The 23098-nt window shown below is 41.1% G+C and overlaps 1 protein-coding gene across 1 annotated transcript; it reads left to right on the plus strand.

Moving 5' to 3' along the window:
• Positions 1–106: 106 nt before the first annotated feature.
• Positions 107–22782, plus strand: EXD1 (exonuclease 3'-5' domain containing 1; the record flags this gene model as incomplete). Its single annotated transcript, XM_082000614.1, has 11 exons — positions 107–452; positions 1010–1078; positions 2138–2189; positions 3725–3855; positions 5944–6011; positions 6924–7010; positions 8110–8214; positions 8340–8420; positions 12502–12645; positions 15462–15653; positions 22450–22782. The coding sequence occupies exons 1-11, from the start codon at positions 194–196 to the stop codon at positions 22780–22782; spliced, it is 1521 nt and encodes a 506-aa protein (XP_081856740.1). The 5' UTR covers positions 107–193.
• Positions 22783–23098: the final 316 nt, after the last annotated feature.

Here is a 23098-nt window from a genome sequence, read left to right on the forward strand (position 1 = left end):
CGCCTCACCCCGCCCCTCAGCCTCCCGGCGGCCGCTGACGGATACCCAGGCGCATGCGCTTAGCGCGCCCTGCCAATGCGCAGGCGTCAGCCCTGGCGGCTATTTACAGCTGAGGCAGCAGCGCGGGTGTTCGCTGTTGCTGCCCTCTGACTGTAGCGCCCCGTTTCTTCTCCGTGATTGGGTGTGGGCTGGGATGGTCCCGCCCTCAGGGCGTGGGTGGGGTTTCGGTGTCGCGCCTCAGTCTCTCAGTCGCTCTGTGCAGCGGGTGTCCCGCTGGGAGAGCTCCTTGCCCGCCCCTCCCCGCCGCCGCCCCTCCGGCTGCTGCATGGCCCTTAGCAGCGAGCACTTCAGTGCCATTCTGGGGAGAACCGTTAAAGTCACCTTGAAATGCGGCGTCTTCCAGGGGGTGCTGCAGCACGTGAACCCCAACCGGAGCCTCCTCCTGCGGACAGGTCGGGGCCCACCGCCGTGGCGGGCACGGCCTCGCCCCGCCGACCCCCAGAGCGCCCCGCGCCTCCTCAGCGCGGGTCGGGGGGAGCGGGAGGGGTGCAGGCGGGTCCAGCGCTGTGAGCCTGGTCGCTGAGGGAAGGGCGCTGGCGCACGGGCGCCTGGCTCCGCCGTGAACGCTGTGTCACAGGTGGCGTGGGCAGCCTCACACGCCGAGTGTGCCTCGCGGAGCGCCCGTGAGTGCTTGCCGGGAGCCCAAACGGGCACTGGGATGAAGAAATACAGGCTTAAAGTAGAAGTTTGCAGGACCTACTTGTGCTCTCAGCTGTGAGACTTGTGTAGGTGTAGCAGCCCCGAGTTGTGTCTTACTTGGTGCACCGTCATCTTACAGAAACCCTCTTCTGCAGAGTGAAAGAACTGTCACTTGAAATAACCCATTTGTTGATTATTTTTTTCCTAGTTAATAGTCCTATGGTCATGCTTTGTTCTACAAATGATAAGCCTTTACCCCAAAAGGTGGACCTTGATGTATGTGTATTTTTTTCTCCCTCCCTCCTTTCAGTGAAGAACTTGGAAACTGGCAGAAGCACTCCAGGAGTAAAGATGTTTTTTGGCCGTGAAATAGTCAATGGTGAGGCGTTTCTTGCTGTATTTTGGGGCGCAGGCATCATGCCCACTCTTAGTTCAGCATTTTAAATCAATTTTTTGGTCACTCTGCTGAATTCTTCAGTTGCACATCTTTCTTCTAAAATCAATAGGAATTTGAATGTTGTATAAATTACAGAACTTTTGTTCTATTAGTGAAATCAGTTATCTATCAGTGAACTAATAATAACAACTCCACACTTTGTGAAGGTCTTGTGACAGTACTGCATTAAAGTTTATTAGTTAAATAATGAATAAAGTCCAATAAGACCACTAACGAACATGACCACTAATGAATGTAACCAGTCCGAAAGTAATCAGTTGAGATAAGTGTGCCCCCTGTTTACGTCTTAAAGGCAAGTTAGATTCATTGTGTATGTTCTTATATGTGCAAGACTTTCACTAATAAGCTTTGCTGGGAAGTTGCTTAAAGTTCTAGCTAACTCGGTTTTGCTTTTACTCACACAGGCAAAAGCTTGTCTATTAAAAGGTCCATTTATCTGAGCTTCCTTTTGCGATTCGCTAGTGATAAGAATATGGGGTTATTTTAAGAAAAACATTTCAAGTGTATAAAGGTCCTGTGCATTTCTGTTAGCATTTGTTTTGCTTTGGGGACAAGGAACAAAGTGCTGAGGAAGAAATAGGTGGAAGGCAGCTATTGGACTTACCAAATGATTAACTGACTCCATTTCCTTTTTTCCTTGTACCTGCTTTATTGTATATGTAATAGTCTGTAGAGTAATTAGCTGTAGTTAGATACTGACTTTGTTTCTGGTGGGATGCTAAGCCATTCATGTTGCTTACATGCTAGAGTTCTAAAATACGCCTTACTTAGGCTACCAATATAAGTTATTTTATATAGATTTGTACATCAGAGTGAATTTAAAGTCATTTAAATTCCACTTTGAGTTCAGTTTGGTTTTTTGCCTGTAGGGCCATGCTCTATGGCAGTTAGTATCGGTTATAGTTCTTTTTTTGGGGAGACAACAAGTGTTGAAAAGTTGCTTGTTAGCAGTAGAGTATTAATTGTTTGTTTCTATTGCAGTGGAGTTGCTGGATGAACCAGATTCAGGCAAGGGAACAGCAGTGCTCTCAGAGTATGTTGAAATGTTTCCTTCCTTTCATGGTAGGAGAAGGGGTGGGAGGGGTGGGATGTGCTTGCTAGGGGAGACACCACTTACATTTAGTATAATACTGATGTTCAGACTCAGCTGTGCCAAGTTTGTGTTTCTCTGCTCTAAAGACGTGAACAAGGTGGTGAGTGGAAGACCTCCACTGTGTAAAATGTTCTTTCAAGCTATTGCTTATAATTTCTCTTTCTTGCTTTTTTCTGTTTTCTTTTTTTTTTTTCTTCCCAGTACTGTTCCTAGGTAGAAGAATTTGCTTGGTTTGTTGCCTTGTAAGCTTGTGGTTTCAGGGAGGATTTCCCATGAGCATGTCTTCTGTGGTGGAACAGTTCCAGGACAATTGCACAGGGAAGGTTAGGTTTATACAGATGCCCTCAAAACATATGTAAATATAACTTTGGGAAGCTGATAAAAGTATGTTTCAAACTCCTGTAGACCCATGCTCCTAGATGGCTTTGCTTTGAGTCTTCTCACAGGACCACATTTGAATAGTTTATTCATCCCATTAAGAGAAGTAGGAATTAATTGGTGTCTACTGAATAGTTCTTAAAATACAGTTAAAAAGCACATAGAATTGTGATTAGTAGCAGTCTTGCTGCTGTCTTGTCGTCCTTCTTCCTGTTAACTAAGCCTATGTTCACACATCCTTGAATACGCTCACCTCAGTAACAGATTCCTGTGTTAGTTTTTCAGATACACAATTTTTAGATACAAGATTCTTCAGCTGCATCGAAAGGCTGATCAGAAAGGTTTTTTTATATTTTATTCTATTGAGATAGAGATGTACATGATTGGAGCTCTATAATCATAATAGGATGTTTTTATATCAATATAGGGAAATTTATACTAATAAGTTATATTTCCCAGTGAAGTATTCTTGACCTTAGGCTGTCCTGTCACCGAAATTAAGCATCTTGTATGTGACATCAGTCAGGTAAATGTTTACTTTTTTTTTGGTCCTGTGATGCTGCCATTTTATATAATTTAATAACTTCCATCTGATTACAGGAAAGTTTCAGTGGATAAAACTTTTTTACATATTGGTGAACTTGTAAAATTGCCCTCCAATTACGGTAACTAACTAATGGATCAAATATTGATTCAGTGTACAGATTTACAGATACTTAAATTGTGTATTGTGTGGTTCTTGGGCAGAGGTCAGGTACTCCATTCTTTGTACTTTGAACTCTTCCTTCCCTTGAAATTGTTGCTGACCTTTGCAGTGAGCATCTGTTCAGGTTCTCCTTTCACCTTATACTTTCACAATAAATGTCAAATTTTATCTGAAATAAAGGCCCTTTTGTGCAAAATAAGCTTATTTTTGGGTAGCTTCAAGATCTTTAAGAAACATGCATGTTGGATTAGGAAGTTGCTTCACACGCAGCAGTTCATTGTCTGCACACAGGTAGATGGCATTAGATGAAATAATTTTCTTTATTAAAATGTCCATGCTGGTGGAATGTGTTTTGACTTCTGTGCTATATATGGTTGCCTTGCTCATGCAGGTGCACTTCAGCTGTTGAAGGGAACAAACAAGCAGACACAGGACCAGCAGACTGTGACCCATGGAGTTCTCCTCCCGTTTCCCTAGAAAGCCGGCTGAGAGCCTCAAATAGCTTAAAATTCTCCCTCTCAGGTAATGTGGGCATTAGTCAAGCAATGTAGTTAGTTCGTCTTTGTCAGACAACATCTTTCCCAGAAGCTGTGATCTCTTGGTTTGGCTGTATCAGAACAGGATGTATTCTGAAAGGACAATGGTCACAGAAAGATAGGTGTAGAGCTTGTTATCTGCAGGTGTGCTCTTTGCCTGCAGATAGGTTCACAACATCAGAAGGAAACTCGTCTGCTTTCCAGAATGTTTATCCTGTAGCTGTCATCAACTATAAAAGTGGCTGAGCAGCACAACCAATCTCTTGGAGAAATCAAAGTGCTTTAGCCAGTGCAGATTCCTCTCTGGTGATTGTTTTAATCTTATACTTGTTCCCCAAAATGTATGTGGCATGATAGATAAGTCAAAGCTCAGTAAGACTGTTGCTCTCTGGTTCTCTGTTGGCTGTCACGTGCTTGCATTGATTGGGTTGTGTGGTTCCTACTGTATACGCATATACAGGTACAAATCCAAAATGTGATCAGCTCATTCTGTTCTTGTAGAGCCGTGACAAGACTGCAAGACCAGTATAGGCTAAAGGAAGGTTAGCTGCATTTACCTGGGTAGTGGGGGAGAAAATCAGCAAGGTTAATGTAATCTGGGAGAGCCTTTAAGAATTTGTTCTTAGGATCTTTCAATTGACTTTTAGGGTTTAGAACATTGTCCTTGTGTTGTCATGGATGTGTATTATTAACGTTTGCATCTTACGTAAAGAGAAGGGAGAATCTTTATGAAAACTCTTCTTTACCTGTTCATTAGACATTGTTTAGCAGGTGTTAAAAAATATTAAAAGTCTGGCTTACATTCTCTTTGACCTCCTTGATCATGTAGCTGTCCGTGCTCTGTGGTGTCACTGTCTGTTAGTTTTGTCTTTGTTACAATCTTTTCCCTTCCGTGGACAAGCCTGGGAATTAGGCTGCTCTTTTTTTTTAATTGATGTAATTTTTTAAACTGAAATATTTTGTTTCCTTTATGCATCATAATGACAAAAAATATTGCTGCAACTCACTTTTAAACAGGCAGTTTTTCTGTCAAAAAACAGAATTTTGTCTCAGGCTTTAGGCTGTACATATGTGCATCAGACAGTTCAGTAATCTCTTTGGGTGTGTTCAGGAAGTAGAGAGGGAAGAACTGGACAGCTAAACCAGAAAAGTAGAGTGATTTTACAAATAAAACATAGAATCAATAGAATCATTAAGGTTGGAAGAGACCTCTAAGATCACACGTTTACACGTTTTTTGAACACTTCCAGCGATGGTGACTCCACCACCTCCCTAGGCAGCCTGTTCCAATGCCTGACCACTCTTTCAGTAAAGAAGTTTTTCCTAATATCCAATCTAAACCTCCCCTGGCGCAACTTGAGGCCACTTCCTCTCGTCCTATCGCTAGTTACTTGGGGGAAGAGACCAACACCCACCTCACCACAACCCCCTTTCAGGTAGTTGTAGAGAGTGATGAGGTCTCCCCTCAGCCTCCTCTTCGCCAGACTGAACAACCCCAGTTCTCTCAGCCACTCCTCATAAGACTTGTACTCCAGACCCCTCACCAGCTTTGTTGCCCTTCTCTGGACACACTCCAGCAATTAAGTGTCCTGTCAATGTAGTGAGGGGCCCAAAACTGAACACAGTATTTGAGGTGCAGCCTCACCAGTGCTGAGTACAGGGGCATGATCGCTTCCCTACTCCTGCTGGCCACACTATTTCTGATACAGGCCAAGATGCTGTTGGCCCCTTGGCCACATGGGCACACCACTGGCTCATGTTCAGCTGGCTGTCAACCAGCACCCCCAGGTCCTCTTCTGTCACGCAGCTTTCCAGTTACTCTTCCCCAAGTCTGTAGCATTGCATGGGGTTGTTGTGACTGAAGTGCAGGGCCTGGCACTTGGCCTTGTTAAACCTCATACAGTTGGCCTTGACCCATCGATCCAGCCTGTCCAGATCCCTCTGCAGAGCCCTCCTACCCTCAAGCAGATCCACACTCCCACCCAACTTGGTGTCATCTGCAATATATACCTTGTGCAAAGTTTATTCAAGTAGAAGAAGCGTCTAATGTTTTATTTTTTATTCTTCCTTTTAGAGAAGAAGGAAGAAGAGAGTGTGGAGTACACGGTTGTTGATTGTTTCCAGCAGAAATTTGGCCCAGCAGTAAGTACTAATGAAGGCTCTTAAGCATGTATGACTTCTAAGCCTGTTCCATTCTAACTGTCAGTAGATCCGTTAGGTGGCAGGATTGTGGTGTTGGGTTGACGGTTGGACTTGATGATCTAAAGGTCCTTTCCAACCTTAATGATTCTATGATTCTATAAGTGGACTTGGTAGAAAGGCTTTGTTTCAGAACTTGAAGCCAATGATAGATTTATTATTTAATTTAATAATATGGTTTAGATCCTGAATTAGACGAGCAATACTATAGGTCCTCTATGCCATTTTGTTTTGCATTAACATCAGTTGGGATTTGGGCTTTTATTACGGTAAATCTATTTCACATACAGAGGAAAAAGCTCTTCCCCACAGGAAGAGAGTTCCTTGCTTACAGAGGAATCTAGCTGTTGCTTGAAAAAGAAGCTGGCTTTTTTATTTCTGTTTATGCCTTCTGCTGTTCTGTTACATGTGCATTACAGGTTGCTTTATCTTAATTGTCTGAAAACTTTTTGTGTCTGTGAGAGTAACGGGTTTTTCTTTTATACCTTAGAAAATAAGCTCCCCTTTTCATCTGAAAGGAACACCTTCTTTATGTGATCTTAAGGAAGTTCCTAAAACCTACTTAGGAGAATTTATTGGGAGATCAGGGGAATCTATATTCTTTAGTTATCCATAATCTCTGCTAAATCTACCACTGATGTTTTTAGTGGCAGAATTTCCAGATGTGTATCTGTAACTGGACTGATACTGTGTCTGTTTCTCTTGGACCACTATATATCTGAGATTCATTGTGGGTTTGATCTGTATTTTCCTTTTGAAATATGGATCATAACCAGAAAAATTGCAGTTTACTATTTTTCCCTCTGCTTATCATTCTCTGGCACTATTTATTTTATCCCTATTTTTTTTCATTAGGTGCTGCACCTAAAACAGCAGTGTGTTGTCAGTATAGCAGGAGAAGGTGTGAATTTGTGTCGTCATGGAAAACTCTCATGGCTTGAGGTAAGACGCAGATATTTCCCAGAATGTGCCACTAAAAAGAGGCGTAACTGAGAAACATTTGGGGATTAGTCTGTGTATAAGACTTATTCATGTAACTGTTGTGGTAAGGGATATCTTCAAGACAGATCAGGTATTTCATAAAAGACCTGTTATGGACAGAATTATGCCATTATAGGGCAATATAATAATTACTTAACTTGTATGTAATGTAGACATTTGTATATAACAATGTAACATATTTGGTTTGCCATCTTCATATACTTGTACACAAGTAGAGGTATTACACTAGTACAGCTGTTACCTATTTAAAACCACAAGACCTAATCACAATGACAATATAATTGAAGGAGTAAGATCCATCTAAAGATGATATAGTATCTTAATTAGCTGTGATATTATCAAGCTCTGAAAAGGAAGGGACAGAAAAGTGAATAGATTAATATGTTAGCTCAGAATCATCTTAGTTAATTTTTATATCAGTTTAAAGTGAGTGTGTTTATCCAAAGCAAAAATTTATGTGGAAGTTCATGCTTCAAACTTAACTTGTTTATGCAAAAGTAAGTGTCCACAAAATGTTTGCTTTGGTATGGTTAAATTACTTTCAAGTAACAGCTTCTGTTAAAACATTATGAATTTGAACATAGGCAAAACCTAAGTTTTATATCCTGTTTGAAATGCTAGGATGGAAAATGATGTCCTTTATTTCTTTTGTAGTGGTCTTTGGCAATGAAAGGAATGTCATGAGCCCAAGAATTTTGTTGGAAGTGGTTCTTTAAAAATGTCACCGTAATAGGTGTAGGAATTTATTTTAAGTACTTGTGCATAGGGTTTGCTCTTGATATGTCTCAAAATTTTGTATTTAACTGGGTATAGTAGACTACTGGGTCATTCTTTCTAATTATTGTGAGAGTCACTGAGCATCTCTGGAAAATAAAAAGACTTGTTTATGGATTAGCATTAAGGAAACTAAACCTGCTCTCCTCAGCATAAGCCTGTACATAGGAGATCATGGCTTGTGGGCAACAGTGCACTCCTCCCACTTTCAAATCCTTTGTTCTTCTGTCCCTCACTCATTTTCTCTGCAACTGATTTGTTGTAGATAGCAACAAAGAGCCGTATTTTTCTATTTGATATCTTCCTTCTGGGACCTCAGGCTTTTAAAAACGGATTACAAATGGTGCTGGAAGATAAAAACATCTTGAAGGTAAGTGTATAGGGTGTGTGAGGACATTCACAGTGGCAGAGGTCATGTACATATATAAAGATCTAGCTGCTCCAAAAAAGTTGCAGCTGGACACGTGCTTGTCTGACAGCTCTTTCTTGCTTCAGATCATGCATGACTGCCGCTGGATCTCAGACTGCCTCTTTCACCAGTATGGTGTCCTTCTCTTCAATGTCTTTGATACACAGGTACCCTTCAAATATTCTGGTTGCGAACAAAAGTTTCAACAAGAGAAACTTCAGCCTTGGTCAGGGCATTCTCTCAGAGGAGGTTTAACAGTACTGGAATGTCACAGTTGTTGAACCATGTAAATGTAGTGGGTTTGTTCTAGCTAAAAAAGAACGAGCAGGCAAGGCAGATAGTGTTATCTAGAGTCTTGTGTAGACGCATTTTAAAAGGTAGCTAATATCTAATATTGGCAGCAAGTTTAATGTAGGGTTTTTTTATGTATTAACTGGTCTTGAACAAACTTGGCAATACCTGAGGCTACTGTGACTCAAATAAGAGCTGGGTTGGCTTGTGTTTTATATTGTTTGTTATTCTTTCTGTTGTTTTCACAAGTGTAGAAACAGATTCAAGCTATAGGTATCCAGCACTGGGAAGACCAGCTAATAAAAGCAGTGGTGGAAGTTAGAGAACAGGCCAGGTTACCACAAAAATCTGGTTTTCCTGGTGCTGGCCCTTGCAGTTGTGGTAGTTAATCTTGCATGACTAACAGAAGAATTAGAGCCTTTCAAGAGAGAAGGAAATAACATAATGGCTATGATCTTTCATAATGGTTATGGAGATGTTATGCATAGTTATGTATGATTTGTCCTTGCCTATATACTGACTTTTCATGTTGTAGATATGACTGCCTATAGTAACTCTTCAAAGCCCTAATCTGGACTATGTAGTAAGCTTTATAGAGCAGAGGTTTCTCTCAGTCCCTTTCTGATCTTCGTTTGACCTTCTGCCCCTAAAAATTATGTTATTCCATTACAGGTCAAATATCAGGGTCAGTGGTTAAGTCTTGACTGCATGAAAAAAGTAGGGGTGAAAATTCCCATCAGTGGTCCCAACTGTACTGGCTAGAACATGTAACTGAGACAGTGGAAATAACTAACCAGAACTGTCCGCCGTAGTGTCTGAGGTACATAGAACTGCACTTGTTCTGTTGTCTTGGTATGAGCTGACAAGCATGTTTTCTTGTGCTGATAGAGCTCTAGACTTAGATTCAATTACTCTGATTTGTTGTCCTGAATTCTACTTCTAATGTAAGCAAACCAGTGAAGTAGTCAGGTTTTGGCTGCTCTGCAGTGTACCTCGTATTGTGGAATTAAGCTGTCTTGTCTTCTACTCTGTACTACTGGAGCAAATAACTTGGACATATGTCTGAGCAAATTCTCATAGATGCTTTTTGTGAAGCGCTTCTTAGAGACAGCTTCTCAGTGCTGTTAAAATTGGAACAGGCTGTGTGCACAAGTGAGACTGCTTAAAAAACACAGCAATGGAATGAAGAACTCTGGTTTAAATGGGATCCCACTTGCATAATTTGAAAAGTTTTATTTATCCCTGGTTTTGACCAGTTGCTGCAATGGTTTATTCCTTGCAATAAGTAACCTAATACAATCAACACAGCATGTACAGGATGGCAGTGAAAGGTTTCTGATGTTCACTGACTGTCTTCCTCACTGATGGTCTTATAGTACTTAAGCATCACCTGTTGAAGTGACTTTTAATGACAATGATTGTGGAAGTCCGATACTGCTATTTCACATTTGACTGCCTTGGTGTATGTGTGTCCCTGTTGCGCTATAGCAGCATAGTGAGCAGGCAACTGGCTGTTGTCAGTGCTTGCATCCCTCACATTGCCTGCTGGGACACTTCTATGCTGTATCATGAGGCCTAGAGCATTCTCACACTCTGAAATCCCTGCCTGTTGCAAAATGTTGTTGTTTGCATATCTGTGTACTACTAAAAGAAATAATACAATTCTTCCTAGAGGTGTGTGCTGAAAGAATTAAGAAAATTTGACAGCTTGAGACTTTCCATAAGACAAAGGTCCATGCAAGGTTTAATCATAAAGTATACAAGTGAAGAAGTCACTCTTGCTGTCTGGTTCCACAGATCAATGCATATACACTACTCTTTAGTGTGTCATAGTTCTTCTGCCCTTGAATCTAAGCCATTAGCATGCAATGACTCTGGACAAAGATTTTCACAGTGAAGCCAAAACATTTTTTTTTGTTGTGGGCAAGTTTAGTCTATAACCTTGTTCATTCAGATTAGACTTCTTATGAATATTAATCACAAAGATGCTTTCATTTTTGTTTAAATATTTAAGTCTTTTCTCTCCTTGTTGAAAAAGCATTGAAACTTTTTACTAGAAACTCTCTCTCTAACTACCTAGAAGAATGGAATATATTTCCATAGATTTGAACATCATCTTTGTTTTGACTTTGACTAAAAGTAACTAATTGCTTGAGAAGCTCTTTCCTGAGGTTCCTCTTCATCTGCATTTGGTCACTAAGAGGAAAAAGCTAGATGTTTTAGTGGTCAGAAGTACAATACAAAGGACTTGTAATGAGTGATGGAAACTTCCTCTTTACTTGGTCATTTGTGCATACAATCCAGTGAAGATCAGCTTTACCTGGGTCTTCTCCATTTTCTTCTCTTCAGTGAACTCATCAGTTTGAATTGTGGCAGTTCCTTTCTCCAGGTGTGTTTCCTGCCACTTTTCAGCTGATAGTTGTAGACTTCTTTGGACTGCAGCAATGTAGTCAGCTTAGCAAACATAGGCAGTGCTAGATTCCCTGTCCTACCACAGAGCATAGGAGGTCTGACGTTTCTTTCCCTAGTCCAAGATTGCTTGTTCTACTTGTGGTGCTCTAACGTTTTGCATTTTCTTTGTAATATCTTCATACAATCTTTTATTCCTTGGAAATTCAGTAAATGGATTGGCTTAGCACTTTCTTCCGGTAGGCTTAGCAATACATGGCTTCTCTCCCAGAGAAGGCAGCAGTTAGCTATTTAGCTGAGGCAGCTTTAGTCATTAATAAATTATACCAGCTTGTTTGCCTTTGCTATTGGACAGGAAGAGATATTTTTTCCCCAAAAAGACTTTATAGGTAAGTTAGGAATGGAGGTTTGGTCTTGGAATTTACCCTCACTATAAGAAGCCATGGAGTTATAACTCTGTGGCCACTATTTCAGGGGCTGACCTGGTGCTTCCAAGCACTACGGGGTCTGGTCTAGGTAGCACATGGGCAGCATATGGTAGAACAGCTTGAACAGTGGCTTCAGCTGTAACCCTTGCAGTAAAGCTGGGCTGGCCCCTAAGCTCATGGTTTTGTTGGTGGGATTTTGGATGCTTGTGCTGAGTGTTGGCTCAAGGCTTCTCAGGAGAGAGTAGTAAGGAGAAAAGGGCTATAGAGAGGTCAGTGGGGATTTCAGGGCACCAGAGTGGGAATCTGGGTTTTTGAGTAGCGGAAGAAGTCTGAAGGGTAGGTTGTTCCAATGACAGATAGCTCAGTCTCAGATTTTGAGTGTGGATGCAGGCTTTTTATTTTTTCTTCTCCGTGCCCCTGGTGAGTTGACTCTCTTGCAGGCTTCCCTTTTCCATTGTCTTCTCTCTGCATCTGTTGCAATAGTTCCACTCATCTTTGTGTTCCCTTGGTTAGGGACAAGAGTCAGGGCTGTTCCTGCTCTTACTGCAAAAGGGTAAAAGGGATGAAACCAGGATGAGAAACAAGCAAACAGCATGCCATGCAGTTGCTGCTGGAGGCTGTTGTTTGCTTCCCTTCTGGCTCTGTATGCTGTCAAAGATGACTCTTACTGGCAAAATCAGGTTTTAGGCAAAAGGTTTTTGGCGACTTACATATTCTTTCATTACGTTTTCCTTACACTGCATCAGTATTTCTGCTTTTAGATAAAAGGCTAAACTATATAAGTATCCTGGGGAAGTATCATTGTATGTTTACTCTCTTATGATGCTGCTCCTAACCACCTGCTGTCTGGAGGCAAGAATACAGGGCTAGAAGGATCATTAGACTAATACAACATATAACTTATATAAGTCATTCTTAAAACTTAATTTACCCTTTTGTGTAACTTAACAGCTTTAAGGAATCAGATTACTAGGTCTGCAACTCTGTGCAGTCAAAACGAGGATTAATTTGTTTGCAGTGTACTTTACTTCCAATACACATCACCACTGTCAAACTTCCACATTCTTTGCCTTGGGTTAACGGATGCTGGTTCATAGTATATTGATCCCTTCCATCACAGGTTGCTGATGCTCTGCAGTTCTCAATGGTAACAGGTGGCTTCCTTCCGCACCGTGTCTGCACGTTACAGGAATGTTTGATGCAGCATTTGAAGATACCTTCCAAATGGGATGCCATCATGAAGTGCAGGCAGCAGATGGCTTCAGTGAGTGATTCAGTGAGGCATCTTCTGAAGAATCAATTGTGAGCTGTGCTTTGCACATCTTGAGACGTTTCTATCGGTTTTCTTAAGAGCATGGCACTATGCAGTGGTCAAAGTGCTGTAGTTAAGGACATTTTGTAACACTGACTTGGGAGACAGATGCAAGCTTTAGTTGTCATCAGTGCTTATGCTGATATTTCCTAATAGCTCATTTGAAATTGAGATTTTGATGAACCACAAACCTTGTTTAACAGATGATATAAATAACTTGGGTAAAAACTCGTCCAGATATCTTAATATATTTGACTAATTCTGAAACCTAGTTCCAACAGAACAAGTTGGTTAAAATGAATCCTGAGTCAAGTAGGGGAAGAGGAAACTTTTATTGCCAGCTCTATTAGAATGAAAAAATGAGAGTAGTGATTTTTTTCTTGCTTGTGCAGTTCAGCAGCATTTGCCAAAGAGTTATTATCTATTGTCCATGTTTTTGTTCATCTTTCAGATGGAAACTAGCAAGGGAAAACTTAATGGGTCAGGAGCTCCTATGATTTGGGGAACATGAGTTTGATAAATAGAACAGAATAGACTAGTTCAGTTGGAAGGGACCTACAATGATCATCTAAACCAACTGCCTGACCAATTCAGGCCTGACCAAGTTAAACCATGGTATTAAGGGCATTGCCCAAATGCCTCTTGAACACTGACAGGCTCGGGGCATCAACCATGTCTCTAGGAAGCCTGTTCCAGTGTTTGACCACGCTCTTCGTAAAGAAACGCTTCCTAATGTCCAGTTTCAACCTCCCCTGGTTCAGCTTTGAAGCATTTCCACATGTCCTGGATACCAGGGAGAAGAGAGTAGCACCTCCCTCTCCATTTCCCCTCCTCCAGAAGCTGTAGAGAGCAATGAGGTTCTCCAAGCTAGACAACCCCAAAGTCCTTAGCTGCTCCTCATAGGACATTCCTTCCAGCCCTGTCACCAGCCTTGTTGCCCTCCTCTGGACACATTCAAGGACCTTCAAATGCTGCTTAAATCGTGGGGCCCAGAACTGCACACAGCACTAAGGTGAGGCCGCAGCAGTGCTGAATACAGCAGGATAATTGCCTCTCTCGTCTGGCTGGTTATGCTGTGTTTGATGCACCCCAGGGTGCGGGTTGCCCTCGTGGCTGCCAGGGCACACTTCTGCCTCATGCTGAGCCTGCTGTCGGCCAGCACCCCCAGATCCCTTTTTGCAGGGCTGCTCTCCAGCCACTCCTCTTCCAGTTTATACTTGTACCTAGTGTTAGTCTGTCCTAGGTGTGGAATCTGGCATTTTGACTTGTTAAATTTCATCCCATTAATCATAGTCTGATGCTCTAATCTCTCTAGATCCCTTTGCAAGGCATCTTGTCCGTCAAGAGAGTCAACAGCACCTCCCAGTTTGGTATCATCAGCAAACTTGCTAATGGTGCATTCAACTCCTGTATCCAGATTGTTGCTAAATATATTGAACAGAACTGGCCCTAGAATTGAACCCTGAGGAGAACTGCTGGTGACTGGTCACCAGCCAGATGCAACCCCATTCACTACAACCCTTTGAGCTCTGCCCTTCAGCCAGTTCTTCTCCCAGCGCACTGTGAACCCACTCATCCCACAGTTGGACAACTTGTCCAGAAGGATGCTGTGAGGGACAGTATCAAAAGCCTTACTAAAATCCAGAAAAACTACATCCACTGCTTTCCTTTCACCCACTAGGTGGGTGACCTTGTGATAGAAGGATATCAAATTAGTTAAACAAATAGTATATAAATATGCTAGTGCTAGTTGTGGCATCTTTTTACTGGGTTTTTAATTACCTGACCTTGCTTTTTTCGGGCTGGGGAAGACTTCCAAAGAAGCTATTAAATATGGGAACTAGATACTTAATGAGACCTTGCTATATAGGCAGGATTTCTTTACTGAATAGGAACAATCACTCTCCTAGCAGATCATTTTTTCTCCCTTCATGCTTGTCTTGTAACTTCCTGAATAAATCTGAGTGGTTTTGCACTGCCTGTTCATAGACTTAAAATCTTTCTCAAAAGCCTGGATTAAATGTTATTTGATACTGCTATAATAGCTACTCAGTGAAACCTCTAATTTGAACACATCTTTATTTTTATACAAGTTTTGGAATTCTGATAGTGTCTCTCAAAACTTCAATTTAGAGCATTCTGTATGGCAAATCTAAGCCAAATGACAACATGCCTTCCTTAGTTTACCAGACCAAATCTGCCTTTTGGTCTGAAGACTAAAAGTGGAAAATGACTGTGTAATATGTATGTAGTAGGTATACCAGCGTAAGCCACTCTGTAGTGACAGTTTTGCTCAGGTTATCATGGTCATGCAGCTTAACTGGGGCTTATTTTCATGTTCTTCGGGTTCCAGTTGTGATGGCTGAAGATGTTACTCTCCCCAGCTGCTTCCCTGGCTCCCTTGATGGGAGGGTTTTTTTCCCTTTACATCTTTCAGCTCAGCTCTTAGGAATCCAACCTAGTTTCTGAGATGGGTGAGAGAGAATCTAGCATTAACTGCTGGAATAGGTGTGTGTTGGGTTTTGGTTTGGGGTTTTTTGTGTTTGGTTTTTTTTTTTTCCCAAGAAGCAATCCCTTCTCCCAAACTCCCTCTTCTCTAATGTCCACAGGCTTGTACACAGATGGCTTTAGAAGCTGCAGGCACTCAGTAGCACTGAAAATAGAGATCAGCATCAGGAGATATGTTGTAAACTGCAGGAGAATGTGATGAAAAGCTTTTTAATTATTTTTATTAAAATAACTGTTTTCATTTGCATTGGGATACACAGGAGAATCCTGACATATGGTTCTTGAGACCCTTTCCAGCTTCTCTGCTTAAAGCCCTTGCTCTGAAGGCTATGTACCTTCTGCTGCTTCACTCATCTCTAATGGATAACTTGATGTCTGACCTAACAGCTGTAGTACGTGATTATTTAAATGCTTATCGGACTGAGTCTGAAGATCATCTTGGGAGCACAAAGGTAGGTATGTCTTTGCTTGTTTCTCTGGTTAGTGATTTGATCTAAGGCTCTGATGGATAAACTGGAGGACTTACCTACAGCAGCTTCCTTTTCTGTAGCTGTACACCCTACTTTATGCCACATATGTTGTTTCCTGTACACAGCAGCAGAAATGATGATGACTGTATCTACCTAGCTGCATTTCATGTTAGTCCATTTAGTACTGTGGATGGTGAGCTGCCGCTGTTAAGGCATGGGCACAGGCATATACGCCTTTTGTTCACTCTAATCATTAGAGACAGAGAACCTTTGGGCTCAATAGGGGCTGTGTATGTGCAAGGGCATGAAGAGGGACAGGCAGTTGTGAAGTCTTGGTACTTGGAGCTGCCAGAGTTTTCTTTGTTTTGGTACGAGCATTTAGTCCCCAAATCTTGTTCTGTTTTTCTCCTATTCTGTCATCTTTACGGCTGAGCTGTTTTGCATATACTGGCTGTTTCTGAGAAGTGTTGTCTCTTGTTGGCCAAAGAGATGCTTTCTGTAAAAGCATCTCTGAGTTATCTTGTCTTCCTGATTTATTCTCACCTGTGTTATATATAAAAAAAAAATAATTAAAAATCAAGTCAAGTAACACTTTTCATCTTTGGTTACATAGAAGCAGTAGTATTGCATGCTCAGATACCTTGGAGTGGTTTGTGTAGTGGACACTTCTGTAATCGCTTCCTAATTTTTAAAGCGGGGAAGAGGGAAAACAAGATTTTTGGTTAATGAGCTTGACTTCCTGCACCGATGGAAAGAACAGGTCCATGCAATAAAAACAAGCAGTGGTATTGGTGTTGTCTTTTTCTGTCTTTTCAACAAATTAATCTTAGGAGGGCTTGCAATAGCTATGTAAGATATTGCTGGTATTAAATTCAGGTGAAAAGTGAATGATCAAACATCCTCATTCATCACAAAAAGACTGAACTATCATGATTATATCCTGTTACCGCCTCATTTTTGCAGTTGTAAATGTCTTGAAATATTTATTAGAAAAAGAGAATGCAGGTCTATTTTCATGGAAGAACTTGTCTTTTTCTTTGCCCTGGTTTAACAAAGCACTCAAGTACAGACTTGAATCCTTTGGGAATTACTTAAGGGCTCAAAGCAGTAAATCCCATTATTAAGGATTTAGGAGGAGATTAGTTTAGATAACCACAAGAGGTCATAGTTGTTTCACAGATGGAAGAGAAGAGGTCATATCTTAAAATTTTTTCTTTTTAGAGGAGAGCTGCCAAAAAAAGGTTGTTCATAGTTCATTAAAAAAATGAGCTTGATGTGAATTTCCAATGTGAAATGCATGCAAAAGTAGGCATGACACAAGCGAAAGAACAGTCTCTTGAAGTGAAAAGAGCACAAATTCTGTTTTGCATTGTGCTATTTGTAGAATTTTTTTAAAGTGGTACTCGGGTTCTGAAGCCAATCCTTTTGTAAATCCATTTATTCCATAAGATTAGTCAAGGAATTAATCTGATCCTGAGCATTTCAAATAGCATTTTGAAGATCTTTTGAATATCACTTCTGATAATCATACTTGTTGCAGTTGCTTTAGAAATCTTGTAGTATGGATAGTAAAAGTAGCCATTTTCACCATCTTTTGCTGTTGTTTCTATATCTTGCAAGAAGATCACACAAATGAAAGTTTTTGCTACGTTATTTAAAATCTGCTTGCAATACATATTTGAAATCCAAATGTGGAGTTTGGTTTAATTAATTCTGGTCTGTTACTTCAGTTCTTCACTAAGTAAACAAAGTTAACTTTAAGGGAATCCTTTGCAAGTTGATGAGTTCAGCTAAATCTGTTTTAAGGAAAAAAAAAAAAAAAAAAGCTTTGCTTGTGCAACTTCTAGGTTTTCCGGCTAAGTCTGTATTAATTCCTTGAATCAAAAAGCCTTTATTCAAATCTGATTCTCAGAATGAAGTAATAGTCAAGATACTTACCCCCACCTCCACCCCCCCCATTTATTCTAGTGCTTTTTCAGGGATATTTAGAAGTGAAGTTATAACACACCTTAGTGATGTGTTATGCTTTCTGTACACTTTGTGAAGCTACAGTTGAAAGTTACCTGTCAAATGCTTTTACTGGACTATTATACTTTTTACACTGATGAGTTACAATTTACACTTGTGCTCCCCCTTGGACCCTGGGTGAACAGCAATCTGGTACAATGAGCTTGACTTCATCTTGGAGCCAGTCTCCAACAACAGCAACACTGGAGTCCCTGTGCTTGATGACTGTGTTCTCTAGACATGATCTGGTGCAGCTCCAACACTACTTCAGCAGAAGTAATGGATCTCCTTGGATTCTGAAGTAAATACCCATGCCAGGGAAACATTTTGGAAACCTGAAACAGGTTACCTACTACTCTCTCTCCACAATGGAGAACTGGAAGAGAGGCCTCTGTTGCTGAAGCAGGACTGCAGGAAAGCCAAAGACAATAAATGCTCAGGGCCATAAAGATATCTTGCACTACTTCAGCTTCTAAATTGGAAGGTGGACATAATTCCTGAGTGAACAGAAATCATCTGTGGTACATCAAGCCTTTACTTGAAAGTTGTGGGAGTGAAAGCCACTAGGCAAGAGTCTCCAAGTTACCACAGCCTGGTGGAGAAGATGACCACATTTGGAAACTGACTGACTTCCATTGCTTCAGGTAAGGAAGCCTCTTCTGGGCCCTTCTCTGTTCTGTTTCGGTTCTTGGATTGCGCTCTCTGAACAGAACCATCAGGTCTTCAGCCTTCTGACAAAGAGAAAGGTAGTTATGTAGACATGCCTTCTGTTGTGCTTCTGATCTACAAAAGTGTTTGAGTACGTCATACCTGACTAGAGCAATGAACAGAGCCATGCTTCCCTGGCCTGCTCATTTCCTCTGATCTTACTGAGTGACATCATGTCACACAGAAGAATGCTTTTTGTCATTCTTCCATTTCCCCAAACTTATGACACTCCCGTGGAAACTCTACTTGCAAAAGTAGTACACAGATACAGACACAGTTTCAATCATGAGACTTCATTAAAAATGAAGTACTGAAGCTGGATGGAATACATTGCCACATTCCTTCCCATCTCCAGCTGTCACATGTTGAATCTCAGCTCCCAGATCAGGGTTTACAACATTGAACTTCAGCTTGGACTAGCATGGTAGCATCCTCCTAATCTTTCCTGGGTCACTGCCACATCCAGAAGTTCATAATGCCAACAGCTTTTGTATGTAATAACAGTATCGGGATACACTTGGTGAAAAAGATGCTTTGGCTTTCCAGTCTGAGGTTGCCTGGGTATAGAATAATGCTGGGTAATGACCAGTAGTGTCGAATAATGACCACTGGGGCAGTTACCTCTCTCTCCTTCTGTTGTCGAATCAGGGGGTTCAGCCTCTGGGAGCAGATCTGAACCAGACCCTGTTTTTTCTCCTCTTGGAAATAGCAGCAAGGAAAAGTGATGATTATGCATAATCATGGGGTAAAAGTCAAGCCTGTTCCCTTGCCCTTATGGATCACTGCATCCACTGAATGTTGGGGAAAGGCAAGTATAAATAAGGCTGATGAATGCAATTATCACCACCCTTCCTTGGGCTTTGTACTCCCAGTCTCTGCAGTCAGTTTTCCACATGCATCTCTTCCTCAGAAGTTTCTGTATGCACTAACAGGCCCCCAGTAGCAACAGAATACAAGAATCACTTTCTGGCTAAATGCACAGCTCCTACTAGTGTCAGATCATCTTTGTGGCCTTCAACATATTCAGGAGTGCTTGATTTCAGACTTATGCATAATTACATGTATCTGTGTCTAATTTTGCCTTATTTCTTGAACATGTGTGACTGGTGGGGGTTTTGTTATACATTGCACAAAATATATACAGCAGACCTTGCTTCTGGACAGCCAAACACATTCTTTTGTCATTTGATAGTTGTTTCAGCAGTAACAGAACATGTACTGAGGAGCTGGCCTATGAGCTGGTATGCCAGGTGGGAGACATGCTGTCAAGATGGCAGGATGCAACTCCATGGATTAGAGCCTCCTTCAGGAAAGGATTGTGGATAGGATGGGTGTCATGCACCCTAGCAGTTGCTAGCAACAGTAAAGTATTGCTAGTGGTCCACAGCAGCCAAAAATGATAATGCTACACCCTTGTTCATGTAGTACTGGGAGAAGAGAATGAAGAGGAAAATGGTGAAGGGGTGGGGGGGGAGAAGAAAGAAAAAGAAAGAAAAAAAGGCATCTCATTGATCCTAATAGCTTTGAAAATGTTTGTTGACACTTGCTGTGGTTTCTTGTGTCATCACCTGCAAGTAGTAGTTGAGCTCTTCTGAATAGTGGGCACTCCCTCCTAAGCAACTAAGTTTTTACCCACAAACCAGATACAAAGCAGTAACCTCTGATCCCCAGTGCTTCATTATCAAAACCCTCAGCTTCCCTCTTCAGCATCTTTCTCAAACTGATAATCATTCTTACTGCTGAGGGGGAGAACTCAACACAAACTTCACACCCTGAAGGTCTCTGCAGTTTCCTGCATTTTAGCCTAACTGCCAGGAGTAATTGTTCTTCATGTGGATGCAGACATGAAGTAAAAGGGATTTCTGTGGCTCTGCAGCACTAGAAAAGAGCTAGTAAAGGAGCTCTGTGTGCTACGTTTCTCACTCTCCTTGTAGATTCATATTGTGACTTGTTAGGTACTTGGAAATGCAGCTGCATTCTGATGTTTAGGACTTAGAAACAAAGAAGCAAACACAGCCTGGGAACCCATCAGTGTAAAGAAGCAAATGTTCTCCTAGAAGTGCAGTGCTTCCTTGTTGAAGTGGTGACAGTTCTCAAGCAGAGCTCTGGTACCATAGGGGAGTTGCACAGCCTTGTGCAGCAGAATTGATTTCTCAAGGCACTTGAGGTAAAGCTGCAGTAGATAAGGTGCAGTGTAGGATGTAATACCAGGTAACATGTTAATGACACATGATGGCATAAACTGTTCTGTGTCTAAATATAACTGCATGCCTGAGCCAAAGTTTACCTAATTGGTAGGTGAGTTGGGACTGCACACACAGCATATTAATTATTATGAATGTAGAGCCTGAATTTTCATGCAACTTGGCTTTAAATGGTTTAGGGCGTGGATTACCTCTTACTGTAGGATAATGTAGCAGTTAGGAAGCTAGATGTACATTCTTCTGGTTAAACAGAACTGAAGGTATGGTGTTTCGAGTAAGTGCTTGCTCTGCTTTCTTCTGTAATCCTGTCTGAACTATTTAGCCTTCCTCTGGGTCTGTGCAAACTTCTAGGCAGGTTTTGTGAGGCATGGCTTCCTTTTACAAAAGCCATGGTAACTCTTTCCCAGTGCATCCCATCTGTATATCCACTCATTCTGTTCTTAGTGTTTCTACCAGTATGCTCATATGGACATCTGACCAGCATGTTGCTTCCTGTATCTTTCCCAGGACCTTCTTTAAACATTTACCACCTTCCAATCCCTGGGTGTCAAGGCAGGTTTTAAGCAAGATACTATAGTTACTAGTTCAGCTTTTTCATCTTCCACTGTTGAGGAATTTTGGGTGACATTCACCTTGTTGTTTGTATTTCAAGTACCGGTATTAAGTACTTATGGGACAATCTGAAACAGATTCTGGGTACATGATGAATGTTTTTGGGTATGGGAATCTCCACATTTTTTCATACTGAATGTAGAAGAGAAAAAATGTTGTGTGTTTTACCATGATGCTTTTGTGTTTTGATCATCACTTGGCCTTGCAACATGGTTGACATTTTGTGCTCCTCTCACGTTTAAAGATTTTTAAAAATTTGTTCTGTTACTTTTTTAAAAAAAATATTAATAAAATAATTCTGGCCTGCCCTTCGTTTTTTCTGTAACTTCATCCTTACCATTCTCTTCACTTGGATGTGGCTTTGCTTTCCTGAAGGATGCTTGCTTCATAATCTCCGTTCCCCTAACCTCTAGTCCTGCCAGTTTGCGTTTGCTCTTTCTGTCGTCTTTTGCTGTTAGGTAATGTTTACTCTATGCTGCTTGTACATTGTCTTGAAGTTGTCTCCATTCTACCTGTTAGGATTGGATTTGCTTGGCTGCCTCTTACTACTTTCTATTGAGTTTCCTTGTGTGTTCTACAGCTGAACACAGCTGTGGATTTTTTTTGTTGTTCCTAGAAAGGTGGTGAGCATTGCAGTCCTTGTTAAGGACCAGATCCTTGAATGTAGTATCTTGAACAGTGTCCCATGCGTGGCTCAGGACCAAGTGTATCTCCTTTCACTTACTTCCTAAGTAGCTGTTTCATTGATTTGTTAACTATGTCGGCTTTTTCCACATAAGGGGTTTTTTACCCATAGGAGAGAATACCATGGTTTTAAATGAAAAGCTGGGAAGGCTGCCTTTGCAGTGGCTCCTACAAGCAAACATGAACTGGTTATGCCTCTTTTTGGGGCTTACAACAACTTCATAGTGCAAAAGGTCTTTCAGGAGACATCTAAATCCCATATGTGAAGTATTACTTAAATCTTGAAGATCTTCATAATAAAGGAGTAAACAATAAATGCAAGTCTTAATATTTTTCCCTTTGGGTTGCCTTTAAAAGAAAGAGTGTGGGGGGACTTTTTCCCCTGAGGTATTGTTTGTGTAACCAAGTAGTTGATACATTCCACAGATCTACTGAGATGATTGTACTGTTCCATTGGCTAATTATAGAGGGACCTCTTATCTGGTACTAACAAAAGTAGAGCATGTATATATATATGTATTGTTTTGATTTCTTTTCTGTTTCTTTTCTTTTTTCCTTATCAGTCCACTGAGCTGGAGATGCCAGAGGAGCTGCGTCAGCTGGTAGACATCTGGAAGCTGCGAAGGGAGAAAGCAATAAAAGACTACAGAATGAATGAGGATGGTCTTTTGATCAGACCAGTCATGGAATTAAATGAAAGAAACGATCCACAGAAGGATGGAAACTACGAAGATGACAGGGATTGCTTTCCCACAAATAAAGCGGTGTCTCAAAATACATCCTTCTACAATCAGGATGTACTTTTTCAAGAAAAGCTTGAAAATCAAAATCAAGTGGTAAATTTGTGGAAGAACCTTAAACCGACCTCAAGCTGGCTGTACGAATCTAACTTCTGATACAGGTAACTCGATGAGCTTAGACTGGGTATTTGAAGACATCCAAATGAAAAAAGGCGCTATTCCCCCTGCAGAAGTGTCAAACAAAAGCTCCTTTCTTTACAATGACAGGTGAACCCATTGTTGAATGGAAATAATGATGGCCTGTCTTTCAAAGGAAATTCCTTCTGTGTCTGACTGTTCTTCTTGAGGTTTATTTTTGAGATCCGTTTCTTTGAACAGCTATTTTTTATTTTAAAACAGTGAATTTTGTTTTTCCTACGTTGTTATCAGACCAACGTCTTAAATTGCGTTGGTTCTTTTGTTACCTGTTGCA

Source organism: Phaethon aethereus, assembly GCF_964289735.1.
Source record: "Phaethon aethereus genome assembly, chromosome: 5".
In the NCBI taxonomy this organism is placed as follows: Eukaryota; Metazoa; Chordata; class Aves; order Phaethontiformes; family Phaethontidae; genus Phaethon; species Phaethon aethereus.